This window comes from Rutidosis leptorrhynchoides, chromosome 2, assembly GCF_046630445.1.
Source record: "Rutidosis leptorrhynchoides isolate AG116_Rl617_1_P2 chromosome 2, CSIRO_AGI_Rlap_v1, whole genome shotgun sequence".
NCBI lineage: Eukaryota > Viridiplantae > Streptophyta > Magnoliopsida > Asterales > Asteraceae > Rutidosis > Rutidosis leptorrhynchoides.
This window is the reverse complement of record NC_092334.1, coordinates 92,729,701-92,751,426: the sequence shown is the minus strand read 5'-3', so window position 1 is coordinate 92,751,426 and position 21,726 is coordinate 92,729,701. Positions and strand designations below refer to the sequence as shown.

General features: G+C 36.0%; 1 protein-coding gene and 2 non-coding genes across 3 annotated transcripts; 2 read left to right on the top strand and 1 right to left on the bottom strand.

Annotated features, from left to right (window-relative positions):
* Nucleotides 1–1,453: 1,453 nt before the first annotated feature.
* On the top strand, nucleotides 1,454–2,338 carry LOC139888066 (secreted RxLR effector protein 161-like). The gene is made up of 2 exons (XM_071871098.1): nucleotides 1,454–1,685; nucleotides 1,803–2,338. The coding sequence occupies exons 1-2, from the start codon at nucleotides 1,454–1,456 to the stop codon at nucleotides 2,336–2,338; spliced, it is 768 nt and encodes a 255-aa protein (XP_071727199.1).
* Nucleotides 2,339–4,373: 2,035 nt separating this feature from the next.
* On the top strand, nucleotides 4,374–4,446 carry TRNAA-AGC (transfer RNA alanine (anticodon AGC)). The gene has a single exon. It is a non-coding gene; the product is annotated as a tRNA-Ala (tRNA).
* A 1,985-nt stretch (nucleotides 4,447–6,431) lies between these two features.
* TRNAA-AGC (transfer RNA alanine (anticodon AGC)) lies at nucleotides 6,432–6,504 on the bottom strand. The gene has a single exon. It is a non-coding gene; the product is annotated as a tRNA-Ala (tRNA).
* Nucleotides 6,505–21,726: the final 15,222 nt, after the last annotated feature.

Genomic DNA, 21,726 nt, shown 5'->3' with positions numbered 1-21,726 from the left:
CTTGAAGCTATATGCATCAAGGATGAGAACCATGATGAACATCAAGCACCAAGACCACCGGAACTCACTTTTAACTTCCTGTTTTCTGTTTACAGCCCTCTGTCCTACTGTTTCTGTAACATACCAGTAGACCTGGGCTACTGAGACCTTGATTTTCAAATAGATATTTTCGAGTAGATAATTTTTCATATAAGACTTGTCTTAATCCGAGTTACGGTTTAGGATTTATGGCCCTCCTATCGTCACTATGTCCTTTAACGTTGTGCAGAAATTTCTGACCTACTCGCACTTAGACCGTCGCCACGGTCAAACGAAGACGAGTTTGCTTCTGTAAATTTTACCACACCTAAAGGACTCATATACGGAGCCATGGCTACTGGTCTCACCTTATTTCAGTAAGGGTAGAGGCCGTGGTGACTGACTGAAGTCAGTCTTTGTTTTAAACTACTTTCATAAACGAAACTTACCTTACGCCTTTTGTTTGATGATGAATGATGATGACCCTTAAGACCTTATTTACATACTTTTAAACATATTAAGACGATTTACTGACTTAGTACTTTTTGACTTAGGTTGAGGACTTTCGGACCGATTACTTGCACACTTTTCCCGACTCGACTTTTACCGCTACTTTATCATTGTGAGTTATAGCATTCCCTTTTTACTTTAACTTATTTTGGGAACTGAGAATACATGCGGATTTTATGTTTTACATACTAGGCACGAGTACTTAATCTTATATATGTGTGGGTTATACAACGGCATAAACATTCCCTTTAGCTCGGTAACGTTTAATCATTGGTTTTTGAACCGTGAACGCGAATCTTAGATATGGATCCATAGGGTTTGACATCCCCACTCGGGCTAGTAGCGCTAGCATTTAACGAGTGTTTAATACTTCGTGGACATACGCAATTGCCAAGTGTACTTTCAGGGGGTATAAACGTTAAGTTAGTTACCAAGTGCCCACGGTTAACATATACCTTATCATACTGTTTTGAAACGCTCTTTGTAGCACTGAAATCTCGTGGCCTACCTTACATTACTGTTATACTTAAACTATAGCTCACCAACCTTTGTGTTGACGTTTTTAAGCATGTTTTTCTCAGGTGCTCGAGGTTAGCTTCCGCTGTGTACTAGTCGTGCTGTAGACACCCGCTGCTTAGAGTTGTTATCGCATGAACTACTTTATTTTGCATTCAAACATTAGTACTTTTGAACTATGACTTGTAACGACCGTTGTGGTCACATACACTTATTATTTGCTTCTACTTAGTGAAGCATGCTTTTGGATTGTAAAACATTCGATGTTGGTTTAGACATCACTTTATTAATGAATGCAAACTCTTTTTGAAAACGCATATAGTACTTAACCTTGTAATGATCCTGTTGTTGATGATTCGTACACGATGGTTTTGTACGGGGCATCACAAATCACTCCGAGGTGGTTTATATGGAGCAACCTCCGGGTTTTGTGAGCACTCGCTTTCCAAATCATGTTTGTCGGTTAAAAAAGGCTCTCTATGGTTTGAAACAAGCACCTCGGGCTTGGTTTCAACGATTAAGCTCTTTCCTTGTAAGTTTGGGGTTTACATGCAGTCGAGCTGACACTTCTTTATTCGTTTTCAAGAAGGATTCTAATATTCTATATCTTCTTGTTTATGTTGACGATATTATTCTTACTGGTAATAATGCATCTATGGTTTGAGATTTTATCACCCGCTTAAACAAGGAATTCCTTATTACCGATCTTGGAAAGCTTAACTATTTTCTTGGACTTGAAGTTTCTTATCTTCCATCAGGAATATTTTTGAGTCAATCTAAGTATGCTCATGACATACTCACTCGTGCTCAACTCTTGGATACAAAACCTATAGCTACACCGTTATCTACTTCAACTTATCTTACTTCTAACGGACAGCCTTACGCTGATCCCACTAAGTATCGTTCTTTAGTTGGTGCACTTCAGTATCTTACAATCACTCGTCCTGATCTTTCCTACGCAGTCAATCAGGTAAGCCAATTTCTTCATGCCCCAACTATTGATCACTTTCAGGCTGTCAAACGGATATTAAGATATGTTAAGGGCACCATATCTTATGGGTTATCGTTTCTTCATGCTTCGTCTCCAAATATTTTGGGCTATTCTGATGCTGATTGGGCTAGATGCATCGAGACTCGTCGTTCTACCTATGGTTACTCCATCTTTCTTGGCGGTAATCTTGTCTCCTGGAGTGCCAAGAAACAACCAACAGTGGCCCGATCTAGTTGTGAATCTGAATACCGAGCCATGGCAAATACTGCTGCTGAAATTTTGTGGCTTACTCATCTACTTTGAGAGTTGCATGTATTACCTCCTGGACGTCCCACTTTATTATGTGATAATCGAAGTGCTATCTTTCTAAGTCAAAATCCAATTTCTCATAAGCGTGCTAAGCATATTGATATTGATTATCATTTCGTACGAGAATTAGTGCTTTCAGGAAAACTTCACACTAAGTATGTCTCCACTCATCTTCAACTTGCCGATATCTTCACTAAAAGTCTTCCTCGTCTTCTGTTTGAAGACTTTCGATCCAAGCTTCGAGTTGGTTCACCCCCATCTTCGCTTGCGGAGGGTAACGGTTTATATATAGTGTATATTGTGTACATCTTTTATTTATGTTATATATTGTATGTATCTCTCTTATTTTGGATACTTTGTAATCTATTTAAATGGCATAATACAATACACACATCAAGGTGTGTTTTACCCATCGTAATAATACCGATAAAATATTTTATTACGCGATGCAAAGTTAAAGGGAAGAACACTAGTAAAGTGATATATTGTTCATAAATTAATGTGCACTGCCTTACTACACAAGCATTCTAGTGCTTACTTTTTAGAGATTCCCATGTGAACGTGAACATAACAGAAGCTCTTAAATAAATCCATTTACCCATTTTAATGTTTTTTTGACTTTTTTATTCTTTAAAAATAACAAAAACTATATAAAAAATATTCTTTCTTCGAAAAATAAAAGAACCAAACGAGAATACACCAAAATAAGAAGATTAGGCTCGATATCAGAATAAAAAGCCCTAACAACACCTAACACTCGCTAACTACTATCGAGCCTAACCGGAGCTGTAACAAATTAGGCGATCCCAAACAAACAATGAAACAACTAACTAAAAGTACGAACAACCGAACCAAACATAAATACCGAATGATGATATTAAACAAAAAGATCGGTTCAAAACTAATCGGCCTTTGATGAGGTGTTACGAGTGGCGTAGCTACAACTTACCTTGAGGGGTCAATTGACACCACTCAATATTTGTGTGGGCTAATAAGTTTAATGAGTTATAGTGTAAAAATTTCTAGACTCTATTATACTACGTAGTATATAATAAATATGACCCCATCTCATTTATTAACGAACTCACTTATTCAGATGACTTTAGCAGTTGAGAATTGAAAACCTTATATACATCTACTAGTACTCCGTATTATATACACGCCCAATTAACATTCAAATCAAATGCACAGCCCAATTAACATGAATTAATACACTAGATAATAATAAAGTCACATAATCATTCCTGATGCCCCGTATACATATTTCTAAAATCATCTCCATTTTTTTATTATTATTTTTTTTTTTTTATCTATCGCAACAGAGGCATCATTGAGTTTCGTAAACACTTATTATGTGTTGTTTATTTATTAACCGTTTTTCCTTATTTATAGTATTAGGGTCTATTGAATTTATGCTTTATGATAATCTCAATTTGTATCAATTATTATGTGTTGTTTATTTGATGTATTTGTACATTCCATTTAACATATTTTGCGCATATATTTCTTAATCTAGTTCAAGGTTGAAAAAGACGCGAGACGGGGTCTAGACAGTCGGAACCGTAAATGGTCTAGACGGGGGGTAGAAACGAACGTCGACTTTGACCAATTTTAACAGAATTTTCGACTTTTGACCGGCATTGACCCGATCTTTCCCGTATTTGACCCGACTTTTGACCGCTGACTGACTAATTACACGCCGAGACGGGGTTGAGATGGGCCGCAACGCCCATCAAAACGGACGCCGTTTACAACCATGATCTAGTTTGACACCACTCATCTGAAATCTTGGCTTCGCCACTGGGTGTTACCATCCTCGAAGCATGGCTTAACAATTTTTCCGTTAATGGTGTTGTGCCGACGCTCTTCCCAGAATGAAAATTAAAGAAATAAGAGATCATGTTAGTCGAACGATCATTATTTGAGTTTTGATAAAAATCCGTAAAAAAATATTTGATTGCTATACTGAGACCTTGATATTAAAACGCCAAGTTAAAAATTTACAGAAGTACTACTACAGTAGTAACATGGGGATGTAGCTCAGATGGTAGAGCGCTCGCTTAGCATGCGAGAGGTACGGGGATCGATACCCCGCATCTCCACTTTTTTAATATAATCTGTTATCTAATATTTGGCTGAACTAATATGCTAATATGGGCCGCATTAGTTACCCATCCATCAAATTATATAATCCACTCAGACACCTGATAATGGGCTAATATTGTGGGTTCTCTTATGTTGATGAACTTGCGGATTTTTTGGGTGAAGATGCCATAGTTGGTTTGCATACGGCCATACGGGTAATCTAGTGGGATTAGTTAATGCTCAAGCCTCGGTTTCAGGGGTGAAGAAAGACCATTCGTATTGCGATTCGATTCTTTTAGACGAATTTATAACCCAAGTTGCGAACTTTTGAGCTTTTGAACTCAGCTAAATCGAATGAGGTAGATATGATCAAAATGGTAAATGTTTACACAATTTGAATTTATAAAAAATTTACCTATCTTTTCTATATCTCTCAATCATTTTGTAACTGAAATCAATTTTTAACTAAATAAGTATCGTAAATTCAAAAATTAACTTACATCTATGATTAGGACCAATATTTTCATTGAAAATATTTATATATAGATATTCGCCCCCTAAAATTTATGTTCAACTTCCACCCATTGATTGTGATTCGATTCTAGTAATGTTCAGGCTCACAAGGGTCATTGTGTCGCAGGCTCGCAACTATTGATAAAGATGTTGGGGAGCTCATATCTAGCCCTAAGGTTTTGTCATTGAAAAAAGCAAAATCTAAATGCCGATCACGAGCGATTCTTTTATGTTACGTGACCAAGATGAAGTTGATGAGGTCGTGGTCCCGAATTGATTGAAGTGGATGGTTCGACTGATGGCTTGGAGGCATGTTCGTCATTGGGTGACGTTTTTTAGCGGGGCACGATAGGGATAGTGATAAGGTGGTTGCGAGTTCTTCTTTCGATTTATTCAACATCGTTATGAAGAATCTTGACAAGCAAAATTGATTAATCCTAAGCCTACGGTTAAGTCGGAGAAAGGAAACGGTAAATAGGATCTAGTTGAAGAAGTTTAACGTCGACGACATTTGATTTGATGAGTTTGTTTGGTGTTTGCCGGGTAGCTGTCCCTAAGTCCCTTTATCTTGTTTTGGTGCTGATTGCTTTGGGTTGTGTGGTGTCTGACTTGTTTTTTCTTTGTTATAGTTTGTGTTGCTTTTTTTTTTTTTTTTTTTTGGTTTGTTCAGCCCTTGGGTTATTTTGTTTTAGGTTGGATTGTTTTGCTTCTGCTGTTACATGTATGTCTGTTAGGCTATGTTGTTTTGATAAAGATTTTTTTTTTTTTTTTTGGTTGATAAATTGTCTTTTAAAAAGGAAAAAAATGGGCTGATAATCATATTTTTGGTTTTCTCCCAAAAATGTAAAGTTATAGTACTCCGTAGTATCTTTTCGTCAAGACAATGGACTAAAATATTTCTATTTTAAAGTTTTTTTTTTTTTTACGAGGAACTCCCTAGCGACGAGCCATAATGGCTCCCCTCTAGTTGATAAACCCCGGGTAAACGGCAAGCCAGGCCTCCACCGCTACCAGGCAAAGCATCTTCTAGTCAATCAGTCACTAAATGGAGCTCGCCCCAAGGTATTTGCCTTGAAGGGAATCGAACCCGTGACCTCTTGCTTCATTGAAAGTCATGGCGGCCACCCAGGCTATGCCTGGATGGTTTTCTATTTTAAAGTTTGCACAGCGTGTATTAATTTAATATGATAATATTCATAATAAATGGAAATTAAAATGTTTTTTTCGTAAAAAAAATGTTTCTGGGTAAACGTTACGGATATTACAACTTTTAAAACGAAAGAAATATTGTGAGTTACATACTACTCCGTAAATTTTACTAGAATATAGTTGGGGAGAAAAAAAAAATATGATGGATGGGTGAACAAATGCGACCCAGAATTAGTATAGTAAATCAGCCCAATATGGTAACAATAAAAAGTTGAGAAAATAGCATAGAAATACAGCCAACCAAATATTGAAAGGGTAGAAATTATTAAAGAATAAAAAGTGGAGATGCGGGGTATCGATCCCCGTACCTCTCGCATGCTAAGCGAGCGCTCTACCATATGAGCTACATCCCCATCTTGCTACAGTAGTTACACTGCTGTACATATTTCATATTACTACGGCAGTATTATGTTATTTTGTTTATCTTCCAATAAGGACGTGTGACTAAATGTATTGCCTAACAGTTTGGTCACGTTTCACAATTGTGATGACAGTTATTGCCGTATTGCACATGTTTCAAACTCTCAAGTAAATGATAATGATGTGGATTGTACTAAATAATCTACTTACCTTAATTTTTTACATGTTTTAAACTCAAGCGAATAGACAACCGAGGTGGAGACCATGTGTACTATTCGTAGAATTCTTGAATATGTGTTGACCATGTTGACGGTTGATGTGCATAAACCGAGTGGAGCCCAGAGACATTACTTGAATTCTAGTGGAAACACACGTATTGCGTTGTCATTATACCCCTTGAAAAGTTGAAATAGTCCAAAATCTGGGTGCCTGGCCCCACTACGCGTTTGTAGAATTTCCTTTTTTCACAAAAAAAATCTCAAAGGTCCATATTTCCGGTAAGTTACAGTTCACATCCTTCATTTTTTTCAATCTACATATTTGAACCTGGCCCCACATTTTTTTCAAGGAAAAATTGTTTGAAAATGTATTGAAGTTTCACGAAATTCATATTGTATGCATTCATCTTTCAGAACTCTTATTGTATGTATTCAACTTTTAAATATGTACTATTGTATGCAAGCCATGACTTATACATCAAGTATGAGGTTACTATCGTTAATTTTTTGACACAGTTGGTCCCTCGACATAACGACAATTAGTTATCTCCGTTACAAATCTCATTCCTTCAACCCACCTCTACACTAATTCAAACCTACTTGCAATCATCACCCTTTTCAACAAAAATCATAATCAAAATCTAATTTTTTAAAAATCAAACCAAAACTAATTCAAGCCCTCTTCAATATTCAAAACCTAAAAAATAAGCGATAACAATAGATAAAATCATTAAAAAAAATCGATATAAGGGTTTTAACCCCGTACAAATATGGCGACTCTACGAACTTACGATGTTCGTTTGATTTCACCTAATTTTTACACTGTAACCCACCATTTCCATTGATTGAATCTTGCTTGTTTCCATCTCCTAATTACTTTAATCATACTTTTGATCTTTGATTTCAACGTTTGGGAGTCGCATCTGAGATTTGTTATCGTCTCATGTGTACGAATTTTTGTTCATAACTATTAGTGTGTTTTAAACTCTTTTTTTCCTTCAATCCTTCAATGAATACCTCTTCCAAACCTCCTGAAACTCCTAAAATTCCACCCGAACCACCTGGTTTGAATTCTGAAAAATTCTGCAACCCTGTTCAAAATGCATCTGAACAACTTCCACCTTCCGCTGTTCTATTAACCTCAGCACAACAACGGATGTGTATTCGGCCTGCTATTGTAACAGAATGAAACTTGGGCCAGATGTAAAATGACTATTTTGCCCTTAGGTTTATGTGGGCATGATTATATGCTTTTATTTTAATATTATGTTTATTATTAATTGACTATTTGGTTAAGACCAGTTTGTGACAAGCGTCACATAACAGATTCGTTTGTTAAATTCGGACTCCGTTAGGGTTGTCAAACTAAGTACGTAAGATATCATATAACTGATAAATACTCATGTGTTGTGGGGTCTGGGTTTTAAACCCCATTAGATGTATGTATCTGCTTTCTTGAGTTCATTTTCTAGACTTTTCTCAAGAATAAATCTTATCTAATCTTCATCACTTTAAAACCCTAATTTGATCCAAGCTTTAAATTGGTTTTTGGAGCTTTAGGAATCGAATTAGATCATCCTTGTAAGCTTAAACCAGGTTAGCATGCTTGAATCATTGCTTGAATCTTGTATAATTTGGGGTTTTGTGTTCTTGAGTAAAAGTGTGCATTTTTAGCTTGAATCTTGATGAAATGTGTTTGTTATTGTTAATAGATGTTAGAATTATGATCTATAGTTGTTATATGATGTTTATAAGTGAGTTTTGTGACCAGAATAAGCAAAAAATCAAGGTTTTGGGTCAAAAATGCGAAAACAGCGAGTTGGAGCTGTTCTTCAGCTCCCACACTTTTGACAGCTCAACCACGCGGTTGAGCACACGTTTGAGGGCTCAACCACGTGGTTGAGGGCTCAACCGTACGGTTGAGGGCTCAACCACGCGGTTGAGCACTGGTCAGCTTTTGGTAAATTTAAAAAGGGCATAACTTTCAAACCGTAACTCCGTTTTCGATGAATAAACTATCGTTGGAATTGTCTTGAGGTCTACTTTCTAGTGATAAAGTTTTAAGAAGATGGATCAAAATTTATTTTGATCAGAAAAAGGAGTTTTAGGATGTATGTCTTGTTTTGCACACATGTGAATGTTGTTATTGATTGAGGTTATGATGTAGACTTATCTCATAGTGAATACATGATTGTAAGTGTTGAATTATAATATGTATTGATGTTTTATGTCGTGCATTTTGGGTTGAGATCCGTCTAAATAATTGTTGTTACTGTTCTTCATCACTCGCACGAGTGAGCCTTCACTCGTACGGTTGATGTGGTTAACCATGTGATGAACCATGCGAGTGAGTGGTTAAGGAGAACTATTATTTTGATTAAGGTAACACGTACAGTTGAGATGTGACTCGTACGAGTCACTGGTCACTCGTGTGACGAACCGTACCGATCAGGTGATTCACTGTTGGATGTTTGGTCGTATACCAAACGTACGAGTGAGTTGTCAACCGCACGATTGAGTGTTATCAAACGTGTGAGTGAGGGTGTTACTCGTACGGTTGGTAGACCAGTTGTAAAGTGTTTAAGTGTTAATCTATAGTGTTGTTATCTTGTTGTTGGATTATATCATGACATGATTACTGACTATGTTATGTCTATTCTCAGGTGGAAAAGATAAAAAGAAGGCTCAGAAAGATTAGACCTCTGAGAACCTTCAGTTGCTGGTAATCGGTGAGTGGGTCTATCTTCGGATAGAGTTTAAGTAGTAAATCATGCTACTGTGGATTACTCTGATTACCCTGTGTAGTGATTTCCATGCTAGTAGGATAGTTGCATGCTATGTGATTAATATGTTGTATATGTGCACTATACTTGACACCATCCGTTCCTAGGGAGGTTGGGGATTCATAAGTGTTCCCAGGGAGGTTGCATTCCGTATAAGGTCAACCGTTCCAAGGGAGGTTGGGTCTCAATCTGCTGATGGGCGATTAATTCAGTAGAAAGGACTATCGGTAGATGCTAGTCTGATCAGCTAGGTCGTGTGCCCGTACAAGCCGTCGATCCTCATATTGTCTTTGTTCGTATGCTTGTTGGTTGTAAGCATGTTAGTTGATTGTTGTATGATGGATTGCTTAGGCTTACTCTGTAGATAGATTCCATTCACTTAGCGATACGCTAATCCCCCACATTCCTCCCCTGCAGGATTAGGTACTGCTGTTGGGATCGGACTGACGGACCATGAGGTGTAAAGACATGTTTGACTATTAACTCTGATGTGGAGAATTGTAACCGTGTTTGTAATAACGTAACACCGCTTGTGAAAGTAAACTTAATTAACTGGTTGTTGTACTGATGTAACTAAGGTTACTAAGAGTTCCGCTGTGTTATTAAAAAAAATGACCGATGTTACAGCTATGAAGAGTGCGATTGATAAAGGTAAACCTATTAATGTTACAGGTGCTTCTAGGAATTCGGTCGAGCTAAAAAAACTAAAAGAATAAAGCTTCTGCTAGTTGTTGTGTGCAATCTAATTGTTATGTTAAGGATGATGTTGTTGGTTATAAACTTGATGTTACTGATTCCTTCAGGGTTGAAACTACTGTTGGGTAAATGTCCAATGTTGTAACAACCCGAGTTATTCCGTTAAAACTTTCGTTAAATACTTGACGATTGTTAGTTAAATCATACAATTTTCATACGCCAATTTTTTTTTCCAGAATAGTTAACAGTGGCTATGTGAAACTTTTTCGTATTTAAAGTAATTAAATGCGTACTTGATCCTTAGTGGATTACTTGAATTAATATGTTATATTAATTAGTGAACTTAATTCGGTTGACGAATTAAACTAGAAACGATACGATTAAAGTTAATCGCCTAGAAAACTTTTCAGTTAACGGAACTCAGAAAAACGATAGAATAATTATTCTTAATAATTATTGAACTTATGAAAGAAATTTAATTTATTATTTACTTAATGAATTAAACACGGTGATTTTGTTTCAACGACTAGTTAACGTTCCGGAGATTCGGTACGGTTAATGGCACTCGAAAGGAACCACGCGCGAACGAGCTTTTACACAAAACGAGCCCGAGACCCGAGCCCGAGGCTACATGGCCATGACCTCATACCTTATTGTGATGACCCGGAAATTTCTGACCATATTTAAACTTAATTTTTGTATGATTAACATGTCCGACACGATAAGCAAAGTCTGTAAAACTGAATCTCAAAATTTTTGAACTACTTTTATATATTTAAATACCCTTCAGTTGTTTTCGACGATTCGCGAACAATTATATGTAAATAGATACATATATACTATAACTTGAAAAGGTAACAATGTATTAATTGTTTGATACCGTACATTAAACTTATTGGTTTAAATATCTATTTGAATATATATGATAAGTTGAAATATTTATTATTAAAATTTATTTATAAATAACTTCTAATGTGTATTTAAAAACTGATTTATGTATATTAAAAAGATATATACATATATATAATTTCAAGTTATTTAGTAAACGATAGTAACATTCGTTTATTGATTCGATTGATATTCAGATAAGTTAACTAAAGCGTTTAAGATGAACCAGTAAAACACTAATTTGCTACAGTATTTTCAAATTGCTACAGTACCCAAAATGCTACAGTGTTTTCGAAAATCACTACTTGCTACAGTGAAATTGACTTTGCTACAGTAACTTTGCTACAGTAAACATTATTTTAAAATGTATTTTAACAAATAGCGAGACGATGATTTATAGAAGTAAATGACCAAAACATTCAAATGTATAAGTTATATTTTGAGTGATATAATTTAGGGATAATTTAAGGCTATATTTTGACTAAGGTACGTGTCCCAAAATGTAATGTACAAGTTTTCTCAGCGTACGAAGGGACATTCGAAAAACCGGAACTGGGACATAAGTCGAGTGACGACGTACGACTTATCAAAACAAAAATTACAAATCAACTATGAAATGTCCCGTTCTTATTGATTAAAAACATTCCATATTAATTGATTTCGTTGTGAGGTTTTGACCTCTATATGAGACATTTTTCAAAGACTGCATTCATTTTAAAACAAACCATAACCTTTATTTCATAAATAAAGGTTTAAAAAGCTTTACGTAGATTATCAAATAATGATAATCTAAAATATCCTGTTTACACACGACCATTACATAATGGTTTACAATACAAATATGTTACATCGAAATCAGTTTCTTGAATGCAGTTTTTACACAATATCATACAAACATGGACTCCAAATCTTGTCCTTATTTTAGTATGCAACAGCGGAAGCTCTTAGTATTCACCTGAGAATAAACATGCTTTAAACGTCAACAAAAATGTTGGTGAGTTATAGGTTTAACCTATATATATCAAATCGTAACAATAGACCACAAGATTTCATATTTCAATACACATCCCATACATAGAGATAAAAATCATTCATATGGTGAACACCTGGTAACCGACATTAACAAGATGCAAATATAAGAATATCCCTATCATTCCGAGACACCCTTCGGATATGATATAAATTTCGAAGTACTAAAGCATCCGGTACTTTGGATGGGGTTTGTTAGGCCCAATAGATCTATCTTTAGGATTCGCGTCAATTAGGGTGTCTGTTCCCTAATTCTTAGATTACCAGACTTAATAAAAAGGGGCATATTCGATTTCGATAATTCAACCATAGAATGTAGTTTCACATACTTGTGTCTATTTTGTAAATCATTTATAAAACCTGCATGTATTCCCATCCCTAAAATATTAGATTTTAAAAGTGGGACTATAACTCACTTTCACAGATTTTTACTTCGTCGGGAAGTAAGACTTGGCCACTGGTTGATTCACGAACCCATAACAATATATATATATATATCAAAGTATGTTCAAAATATATTTACAACACTTTTAATACATTTTGATATTTTAAGTTTATTAAGTCAGCTGTCCTCGTTAGTAACCTACAACTAGTTGTCCACAGTTAGATGTACAGAAATAAATCGATAAATATTATCTTGAATCAATCCACGACCCAGTGTATACGTATCTCAGTATTGATCACAACTCAAACTATATATATATTTTGGAATCAACCTCAACCCTGTATAGCTAACTCCAACATTCACATATAGAGTGTCTATGGTTGTTCCGCAATATATATATATAGATGGATCGACATGATAGGTCGAAACATTGTATACGTGTCTATGGTATCTCAAGATTACATAATATACAATATAAGTTGATTAGGTTATGGTTGGAATAGATTTATTACTAACTTTCACTTAGGTAAAATGAGTAGTTTTTATCAATCTTGTTTTACTCACCATTTCTTCATTTCTAATCCGTTTTGAGTGATTCCAGTGGCCACGGTTTCGTATTGAACTTAACTTTATGAATCTAAACATAAAAAGTATAAGTTTATAGTCGGAAATACAAGTTACAAGTCGTTTTTGAAAGAGGTAGTCATTTCCGTCGAAAGAACGACATCTTGATGACCATTTTGAAAAACATACTTTCACTTTGAGTTTAACCATGATTTTTGGATATAGTTTCATGTTCATAAGAAAAATCATTTTTCCAAAAGTATAGCTTTTAAATCAAAGTTCTTCTTAGCTTTTAATTATCCCAACCAAAACAGCCCCCGGTTTTACTACGACGGCGTATATCAAGTTTTATGGTGTTTATCGTGTTTCCGGGTTTTAAATCATTAAGTTAGCATATCATATAGATATAGAACATGTGTTTAGTTGATTTTAAAAGTCTAGTTAGAAGGATTAACTTTATTTGCGAACAAGTTTAGAATTAACTAAACTATGTTCTAGTGATTACAAGTTTATAACGTTGAATAAGACAGCTTTTTTTGTATGAATCGAATGATGTTATGAACATCATTACTACCTCAAGTTCCTTGGATAAACCTACTGGAAATGATAAAAATTGATCTAGCTTCAAAGGATCCTTGGATGGCTTGAAAGTTCTTGAAGCAGAATCATGACACGAAAACAATTTCAAGTAAGATTTTCACTCGAAATAAGATTGTTATAGTTATAGAAATTAAATTAAAGTTTGAATATGATTATTACCTTGTATTAGAAAGATAACCTACTGTAAGTAACAAAGGTTTCTTGATCTTGGATGATTACTTGGAATGGATTTAGAAAACTTGAAAGTAAACTTGCAATCTTGGAAGTATTCTTGATTTTATGAAACTAGAACTTTTGGAATTTATGAAGAACACTTAGAACTTGAAGATGGAACTTGAGAGAGATCAATTAGATGAAGAAAATTGAAGAATGAAAGTGTTTGTAGGTGTTTTTGGTCGTTGGTGTATGGATTAGATATAAAGGATATGTAATTTTGTTTTCATGTAAATAAGTCATGAATGATTACTCATATTTTTGTAATTTTATGAGATATTTCATGCTAGTTGCCAAATGATGGTTCCCACATGTGTTAGGTGAATCACATGGGCTGCTAAGAGCTGATTATTGGAGTGTATATACCAATAGTACATACATCTAAAAGCTGTGTATTGTACGAGTACAAATATGGGTGCATACGAGTAGAATTGTTGATGAAACTGAACGAGGATGTAATTGTAAGTATTTTTGTTAAGTAGAAGTATTTTGATAAGTGTCTTGAAGTCTTTAAAAAGTGTATGAATACATATTAAAACACTACATGTATATACATTTTAACTGAGTCGTTAAGTCATCGTTAGTCGTTACATGTAAGTGTTGTTTTGAAACCTTTAGGTTAACGATCTTGTTAAGTGTTGTTAACCCAATGTTTATAATATAAAATGAGATTTTAAATTATTATATTATCATGATATTATGATGTATGAATATCTCTTAATATGATATATATACATTAAATGCCGTTACAACGATAATCGTTACATATATGTCTCGTTTCAAAATCATTAAGTTAGTAGTCTTGTTTTTACATATGTAGTTCATTGTTAATATACTTAATGATATATTTACTTATCATAATATCATGTTAACTATATATATATCCATATATATGTCATCATATAGTTTTTACAAGTTTTAACGTTCGTGAATCACCGGTCAACTTGGGTGGTCAATTGTCTATATGAAACCTATTTCAATTAATCAAGTCTTAACAAGTTTGATTGCTTAACAAGTTGGAAACACTTAATCATGTAAATAACAATTTCATTTAATATATATATAAACATGGAAAAGTTCGGGTCACTACAGTACCTACCCGTTAAATAAATTTCGTCCCGAAATTTTAAGCAGTTGGAGGTGTTGACGTATCTTCTGGAAATAAATGCAGGTATTTCTTCTTCATCTGATCTTCACGCTCCCAGGTGAACTCGGGTCCTCTACGAGCATTCCATCGAACCTTAACAATTAGTATCTTGTTTTGTTTAAGTCTCTTAACCTCACGATCCATTATTTCGACGGGTTCTTCAATGAATTGAAGTTTTTCATTGATTTGGATTTCGTCCAACGGAATAGTGAGATATTCTTTAGCAAAACATTTCTTCAAATTTGAGACGTGGAAAGTGTTATGTACAGCCGCGAGTTGTTGAGGTAGCTCCAGTTGGTAAGCTACTGGTCCGACACGATCTATAATCTTGAATGGTCCAATGTACCTTGGATTTAGTTTCCCCCGTTCACCAAATCGAACAACGCCTTTCCAAGGTGAAACCTTAAGCATGACCATTTCTCTAATTTCAAACTCTATATCTTTTCTTTTACTGTCCGCGTAGCTCTTTTGTCGACTCTGGGCGGTTTTCAATCTTTGTTGAATTTGGATGATTTTCTCGGTAGTTTCTTGTATTATCTCTGGACCCGTAATCTGTCTATCCCCCATTTCACTCCAACAAATCGGAGACCTGCACTTTCTACCATAAAGTGCTTCAAACGGCGCCATCTCAATGCTTGAATGGTAGCTGTTGTTGTAGGAAAATTCTGCTAATGGTAGATGTCGATCCCAACTGTTTCCGAAATCAATAACACAAGCTCGTAGCATGTCTTCAAGCGTTTGTATCGTCCTTTCGCTCTGCCCATCAGTTTGTGGATGATAGGCAGTACTCATGTCTAGACGAGTTCCTAATGCTTGCTGTAATGTCTGCCAGAATCTTGAAATAAATCTGCCATCCCTATCAGAGATAATAGAGATTGGTATTCCATGTCTGGAGATGACTTCCTTCAAATACAGTCGTGCTAACTTCTCCATCTTGTCATCTTCTCTTATTGGCAAGAAGTGTGCTGATTTGGTGAGACGATCAACTATTACCCAAATAGTATCAAAACCACTTGCAGTTCTTGGCAATTTAGTGATGAAATCCATGGTAATGTTTTCCCATTTCCATTCCGAGATTTCAGGTTGTTGTAGTAGACCTGATGGTTTCTGATGTTCAGCTTTGACCTTAGAACACGTCAAACATTCTCCTACATATTTAGCAATATCGGCTTTCATACCTGGCCACCAAAAATGTTTCTTAAGATCCTTGTACATCTTCCCCGTTTCAGGATGTATTGAGTATCTGGTTTTATGAGCTTCTCTAAGTACCATTTCTCTCATATCTCCAAATTTTGGTACCCAAATTCTTTCAGCCCTATACCGGGTTCTGTCTTCCCGAATATTAAGATGCTTTTCCGATCCTTTGGGTATTTCATCCTTTAAATTTCCCTCTTTTAAAACTCCTTGTTGCACCTCCTTTATTTGAGTAGTAAGGTTAGTGTGAATCATTATATTCATAGATTTTACTCGAATGGGTTCTCTGTCCTTTCTGCTCAAGGCGTCGGCTACCACATTTGCCTTTCCCGGGTGGTAACGAATCTCAAAGTCGTAATCATTCAACAATTCAATCCACCTACGCTGCCTCATATTCAGTTGTTTCTGATTAAATATGTGTTGAAGACTTTTGTGGTCGGTATATATAATACTTTTGACCCCATATAAGTTGTGCCTCCAAGTCTTTAATGCAAAAACAACCGCGCCTAATTCCAAATCATGCGTCGTATAATTTTACTCGTAAATCTTCAATTGTCTAGACGCATAAGCAATCACCTTCGTCTGTTGCATTAATACACAACCGAGACCTTGCTTTGATGCGTCACAATAAATCACAAAATCATCATTCCCTTCAGGCAATGACAATATAGGTGCCGTAGTTAGCTTTTTCTTCAATAACTGAAACGCTTTCTCTTATTCATCCTTCCATTCAAATTTCTTCCCTTTATGCGTTAATGCAGTCAAGGGTTTTGCTATTCTGGAAAAGTCTTGGATGAACCTTCTGTAGTAACCAGCTAGTCCTAAAAACTGGCGTATGTGTTTCGAAGTTTTCGGGGTTTCCCACTTTTCAACAGTTTCTATCTTTGGTGGATCCACCTTAATACCTTCTTTGTTCACTATGTGACCGAGGAATTGAACTTCTTCCAACCAAAATGCACACTTTGAAAATTTAGCGTACAATTCTTCCTTCCTCAATACTTCTAACACCTTTCTCAAATGTTCACCGTGTTCTTCGTCATTCTTTGAGTAAATAAGTATGTCATCAATGAAAACAATGACAAACTTGTCAAGGTATGGTCCACACACTCGGTTCATAAGATCCATGAACACAGCTGGTGCATTAGTTAAACCAAACGGCATGACCATAAACTCGTAATGACTGTAACGTGTTCTAAAAGCAGTTTTTGGAATATCATCCTCCTTTACTCGCATTTGATGATATCCAGAACGTAAATCGATCTTCGAATAAACCGACGAGCCTTGTAGTTGATCAAATAAGTCGTCAATTCTCGGCAGTGGATAATGGTTTTTGATGGTAAGTTTGTTCAACTCTCTGTAGTCAATACACAACCTAAATGTACCATCCTTCTTCTTGACAAACAAAACAGGAGCTCCCCATGGTGATGTGCTTGGTCAAATGAAACCACGTTCTAATAGTTCTTGCAGTTGGCTTTGCAGTTCTTTCATCTCGCTGGGTGCGAGTCTATAAGGAGCACGAGCTATTGGTGCAGCTCCTGGTACAAGATCTATTTGAAATTCAACAGATCGATGTGGAGGTAGTCCCGGTAATTCTTTCGGAAATACATCGGGAAATTCTTTTGCGACGGGAACATCATTGATGCTCTTTTCTTCAGTTTGTACTTTCTCGACGTGTGCTAGAACAGCATAGCAACCTTTTCTTATTAGTTTTTGTGCCTTAAAATTACTAATAAGATGTAGCTTCATGTTGCCCTTTTCTCCGTACACCATTAAGGGTTCTCCTTCTTCTCGTACAATGCGAATTACATTTTTATAACATATGATCTCTGCTTTCACCTTCTTCAGCCAGTCCATGCCAACTATTACATCAAAACTCCGTAACTCTAATGGTATCAAATCAATGTTACATATTTCGCTACCCAGTTTAATTTCTCGATTCCGGCATATATTATCTGCTGAAATTAATTTACCGTTTGCTAATTCGAGTAAAAATTTACTATCCAACGGCGTCAATGGACAACTTAATTTAGCACAAAAATCTCTACTCATATAGCTTCTATCCGCACCCGAATCAAATAAAACGTAAGCAGATTTATTGTCAATAAGAAACGTACCCGTAACAAGCTCCGGGTCTTCCTGTGCCTCTGCCGCATTAATATTGAAAACTCTTTCGCGGCCTTGTCCATTCTTGTTCTCCTGGTTCGGGCAATTTCTAATAATGTGGACCGGTTTTCCACATTTATAACAAACTACATTGGCATAACTTGCTCCGACACTACTTGCTCCGCCATTACTCGTTCCGACACCATTTGTTCCTTTCGTTCTGTTAACCCTTGGTCCGTAGACCTCACACTTCGCCGCGCTATGACCATTTCTTTTACACTTGTTGCAAAATTTGGTGCAGAACCCCGAGTGATACTTTTCACACCTTTGGCATAGCTGCTTCTAATTGTTGTTATTGTTGCGGTTGTTATTGTTGTTGGGATGATTGTTGTAGTTGCTGTTGTTGTTTATGTTGTTGTTGTTGTTGTTGTTGTTGGGCCGTTTGTTGTAGTTGCGATTGATGTTGCGATTGTTGGGATAATTGTTGCGATTATTATTGTAATTGCTGTTGTTGTTGTATTGGTGATTCTTATCACCGTTTTCCTCCCACTTTCTTTTGACTTGCTTCACATTGGCCTCTTCAGCCGTCTGTTCTTTAATTCTTTCTTCAATCTGGTTCACTAGTTTGTGAGCCATTCTACATGCCTGTTGTATGGAGGCGGGCTCGTGTGAACTTATATCTTCTTGGATTCTTTCCGGTAATCCTTTCACAAACGCGTCGAATCTTCTCTTCCTCATCTTCGAACGCTCCCGGACACAATAGGCACAATTCTGTGAATCGTCTTTCGTACGTGGTAATATCAAATCCTTGGGTTCGTAACCCTCTAAGTTCTGTCTTGAGCTTATTGACCTCGGTTCTGGGACGGTACTTCTCGTTCATCAAGTGCTTGAATGCTGACCACGGTAGTGCGTAAGCATCATCTTGTCCCACTTGCTCTAGATAGGTATTCCACCATGTTAACGCAGAACCTGTGAAGGTATGCGTAGCGTACTTCACTTTGTCCTCTTCAGTACACTTACTTATGGAAAACACCGATTCGACCTTCTCGGTCCACCGTTTCAATCCGATCGGTCCTTCGGTTCCATCAAATTTCAAAGGTTTGCAGGCAGTGAATTCTTTGTAGGTGCAACCTACACGATTTCCTGTACTACTAGATCCAAGGTTATTGTTGGTATGTAGCGCAGCCTGTACTGCGGCTATGTTTGAAGCTAGAAAAGTACGGAATTCCTCTTCATTCATATTCACGGTGTGTCGAGTAGTCGGTGCCATTTCCTTCAAAATAGTCAAATGGAACAAGTTAATCATACAGAATATTAAGAGTAGTTAATAGTATTTCGTAGCATAATATGAACTCATTTATAAAAGCTTTTTCTTCATATTAGCGTTTTATAAGTTTAAATTTGGGTAGTACCTACCCGTTAAGTTCATACTTAGTAGCTAATATACAATTTAACTACTACAATTCTATATGAAAAACTGATTATAATAATATTTGGCGTTCAAACTTTTATACAATATTTTACAAACTTACAATACCGCTTATTTTACATAAAGCATGAAATATAGCACACAATAACTTTGATACAAGATAGTTGTGAAGATAATTCTAGCTAGTACACAAGTCGTTCAGCAAAGGCAATAAAGACACGTAATTCATACGTCCAGAAACAAGTCATGCATTCTGGTTTTACTAGGGCTACTTCCCATCCTTGGTCTTGTGGAACATAACCGTTATGGCCGTTGATAAGACAGCGTGTTGTAACGTCGTCAAAGGGACGAGGATTACGTAATGACCAACAGTCTCGTAATAACCTAAAAACCTCATTTCTTACCCCAATTACCGACTCCGTCACTTGTGGAAACGTTTTGTTTAATAGTTGTAGCCCGATGTTCTTTTTCTCACTTTGGTGAGAAGCGAACATTACTAACCCGTAAGCATAGCATGCTTCTTTATGTTGCATGTTAGCCGCTTTTTCTAAATCATGAAGTCCTATATTCGGATACATTGAGTCAAAATAATTTCTTAACCCATTGCGTAAAATAGCATTTGGGTTCCCCGCAATATATGCGTCAAAGTAAACACATCGTAACTTATGGGTTTCCCAATGTGATATCCCCCATCTTTCAAACGAAAGTCTCTTATAAACCAAGGCATTCTTGGAACGTTCTTCGAATGTCTTACAAACTGATTTCACCGTAAATAGTTGTGCCGAAGAATTCTGACCGACTCTAGACAAGATTTCATCAATCATGTCTCCGGGTAGGTCTCTTAAAATATTGGGTTGTCTACCCATTTTGTGTTTTTATACTGTAAAATAGACAAGAGTTAGATTCATAAAAAAAATACTTATTAATACAAACAATTTTTACATATATCATAAAGCATAAGCACACTATATTACATATATTACACCATACGAATACAACTATCTTATTCCGACTCGCTCGTTTCTTCTTCTTTGGTTTTGGTTCGTTTTGCCAAGTTTCTAGGGATATATGATGTTCCCCTAATACTAGCTGTCGTTTTCCACAACGGTTTAGAAAAACCTGGTGGTTTAGAGGTTCCCGGGTCATTGTTACAACTTAAGGACTTCGGGGGTTGACGATACATATAAAGTTCATCGGGGTTGGAATTAGATTTCTCTATTTTTATGCCATTTCCCTTATTATTTTCTTTTTCCTTTTTAAATTCAGTTGGGGTAATTTCTATAACATCATCGAAATTCTCATCGGAATCCGATTCATCGGAGAATTGGTAATCCTCCCAATATTTTGCTTCCTTGGCGGAAACACCATTGACCATAATTAACCTTGGTCGGTTGGTTGAGGATTTTCTTTTACTTAACCGTTTTATTATTTTCCCCACCGGTTCTATTTCCTCCTCCGGTTCCTCCTCTTCCGGTTTTGATTCTTCTTCCGGTTCTGATTCTTCTTCCGGTTCCTCTTCGGGAACTTGTGAATCAGTCCAATATATATTCGACTCTTCGTTATTATTAGGTGAGTCAATGGGATTTGTGCTAGAGGTAGACATCTATTACACAATATCAAACATGTTAAGAGATTAATATATCACATAATATATACATGTTAATAATATATAGTTTCCAACAAAAATGTTAATCAATCATTTTTAAAGAAAACACGGTCGAAGTCCAGACTCACTAATGCATCCTAACAAACTCGATAAGACACACTAATGCAAATTTCTGGTTCTCTAAGACCAATGCTCGGATACCAACTGAAATGTCCCATTCTTATTGATTAAAAACGTTCCATATTAATTGATTTCGTTGCGAGGTTTTGACCTCTATATGAGACATTTTTCAAAGACTGCATTCATTTTAAAACAAACCATAACCTTTATTTCATAAATAAAGGTTTAAAAAGCTTTACG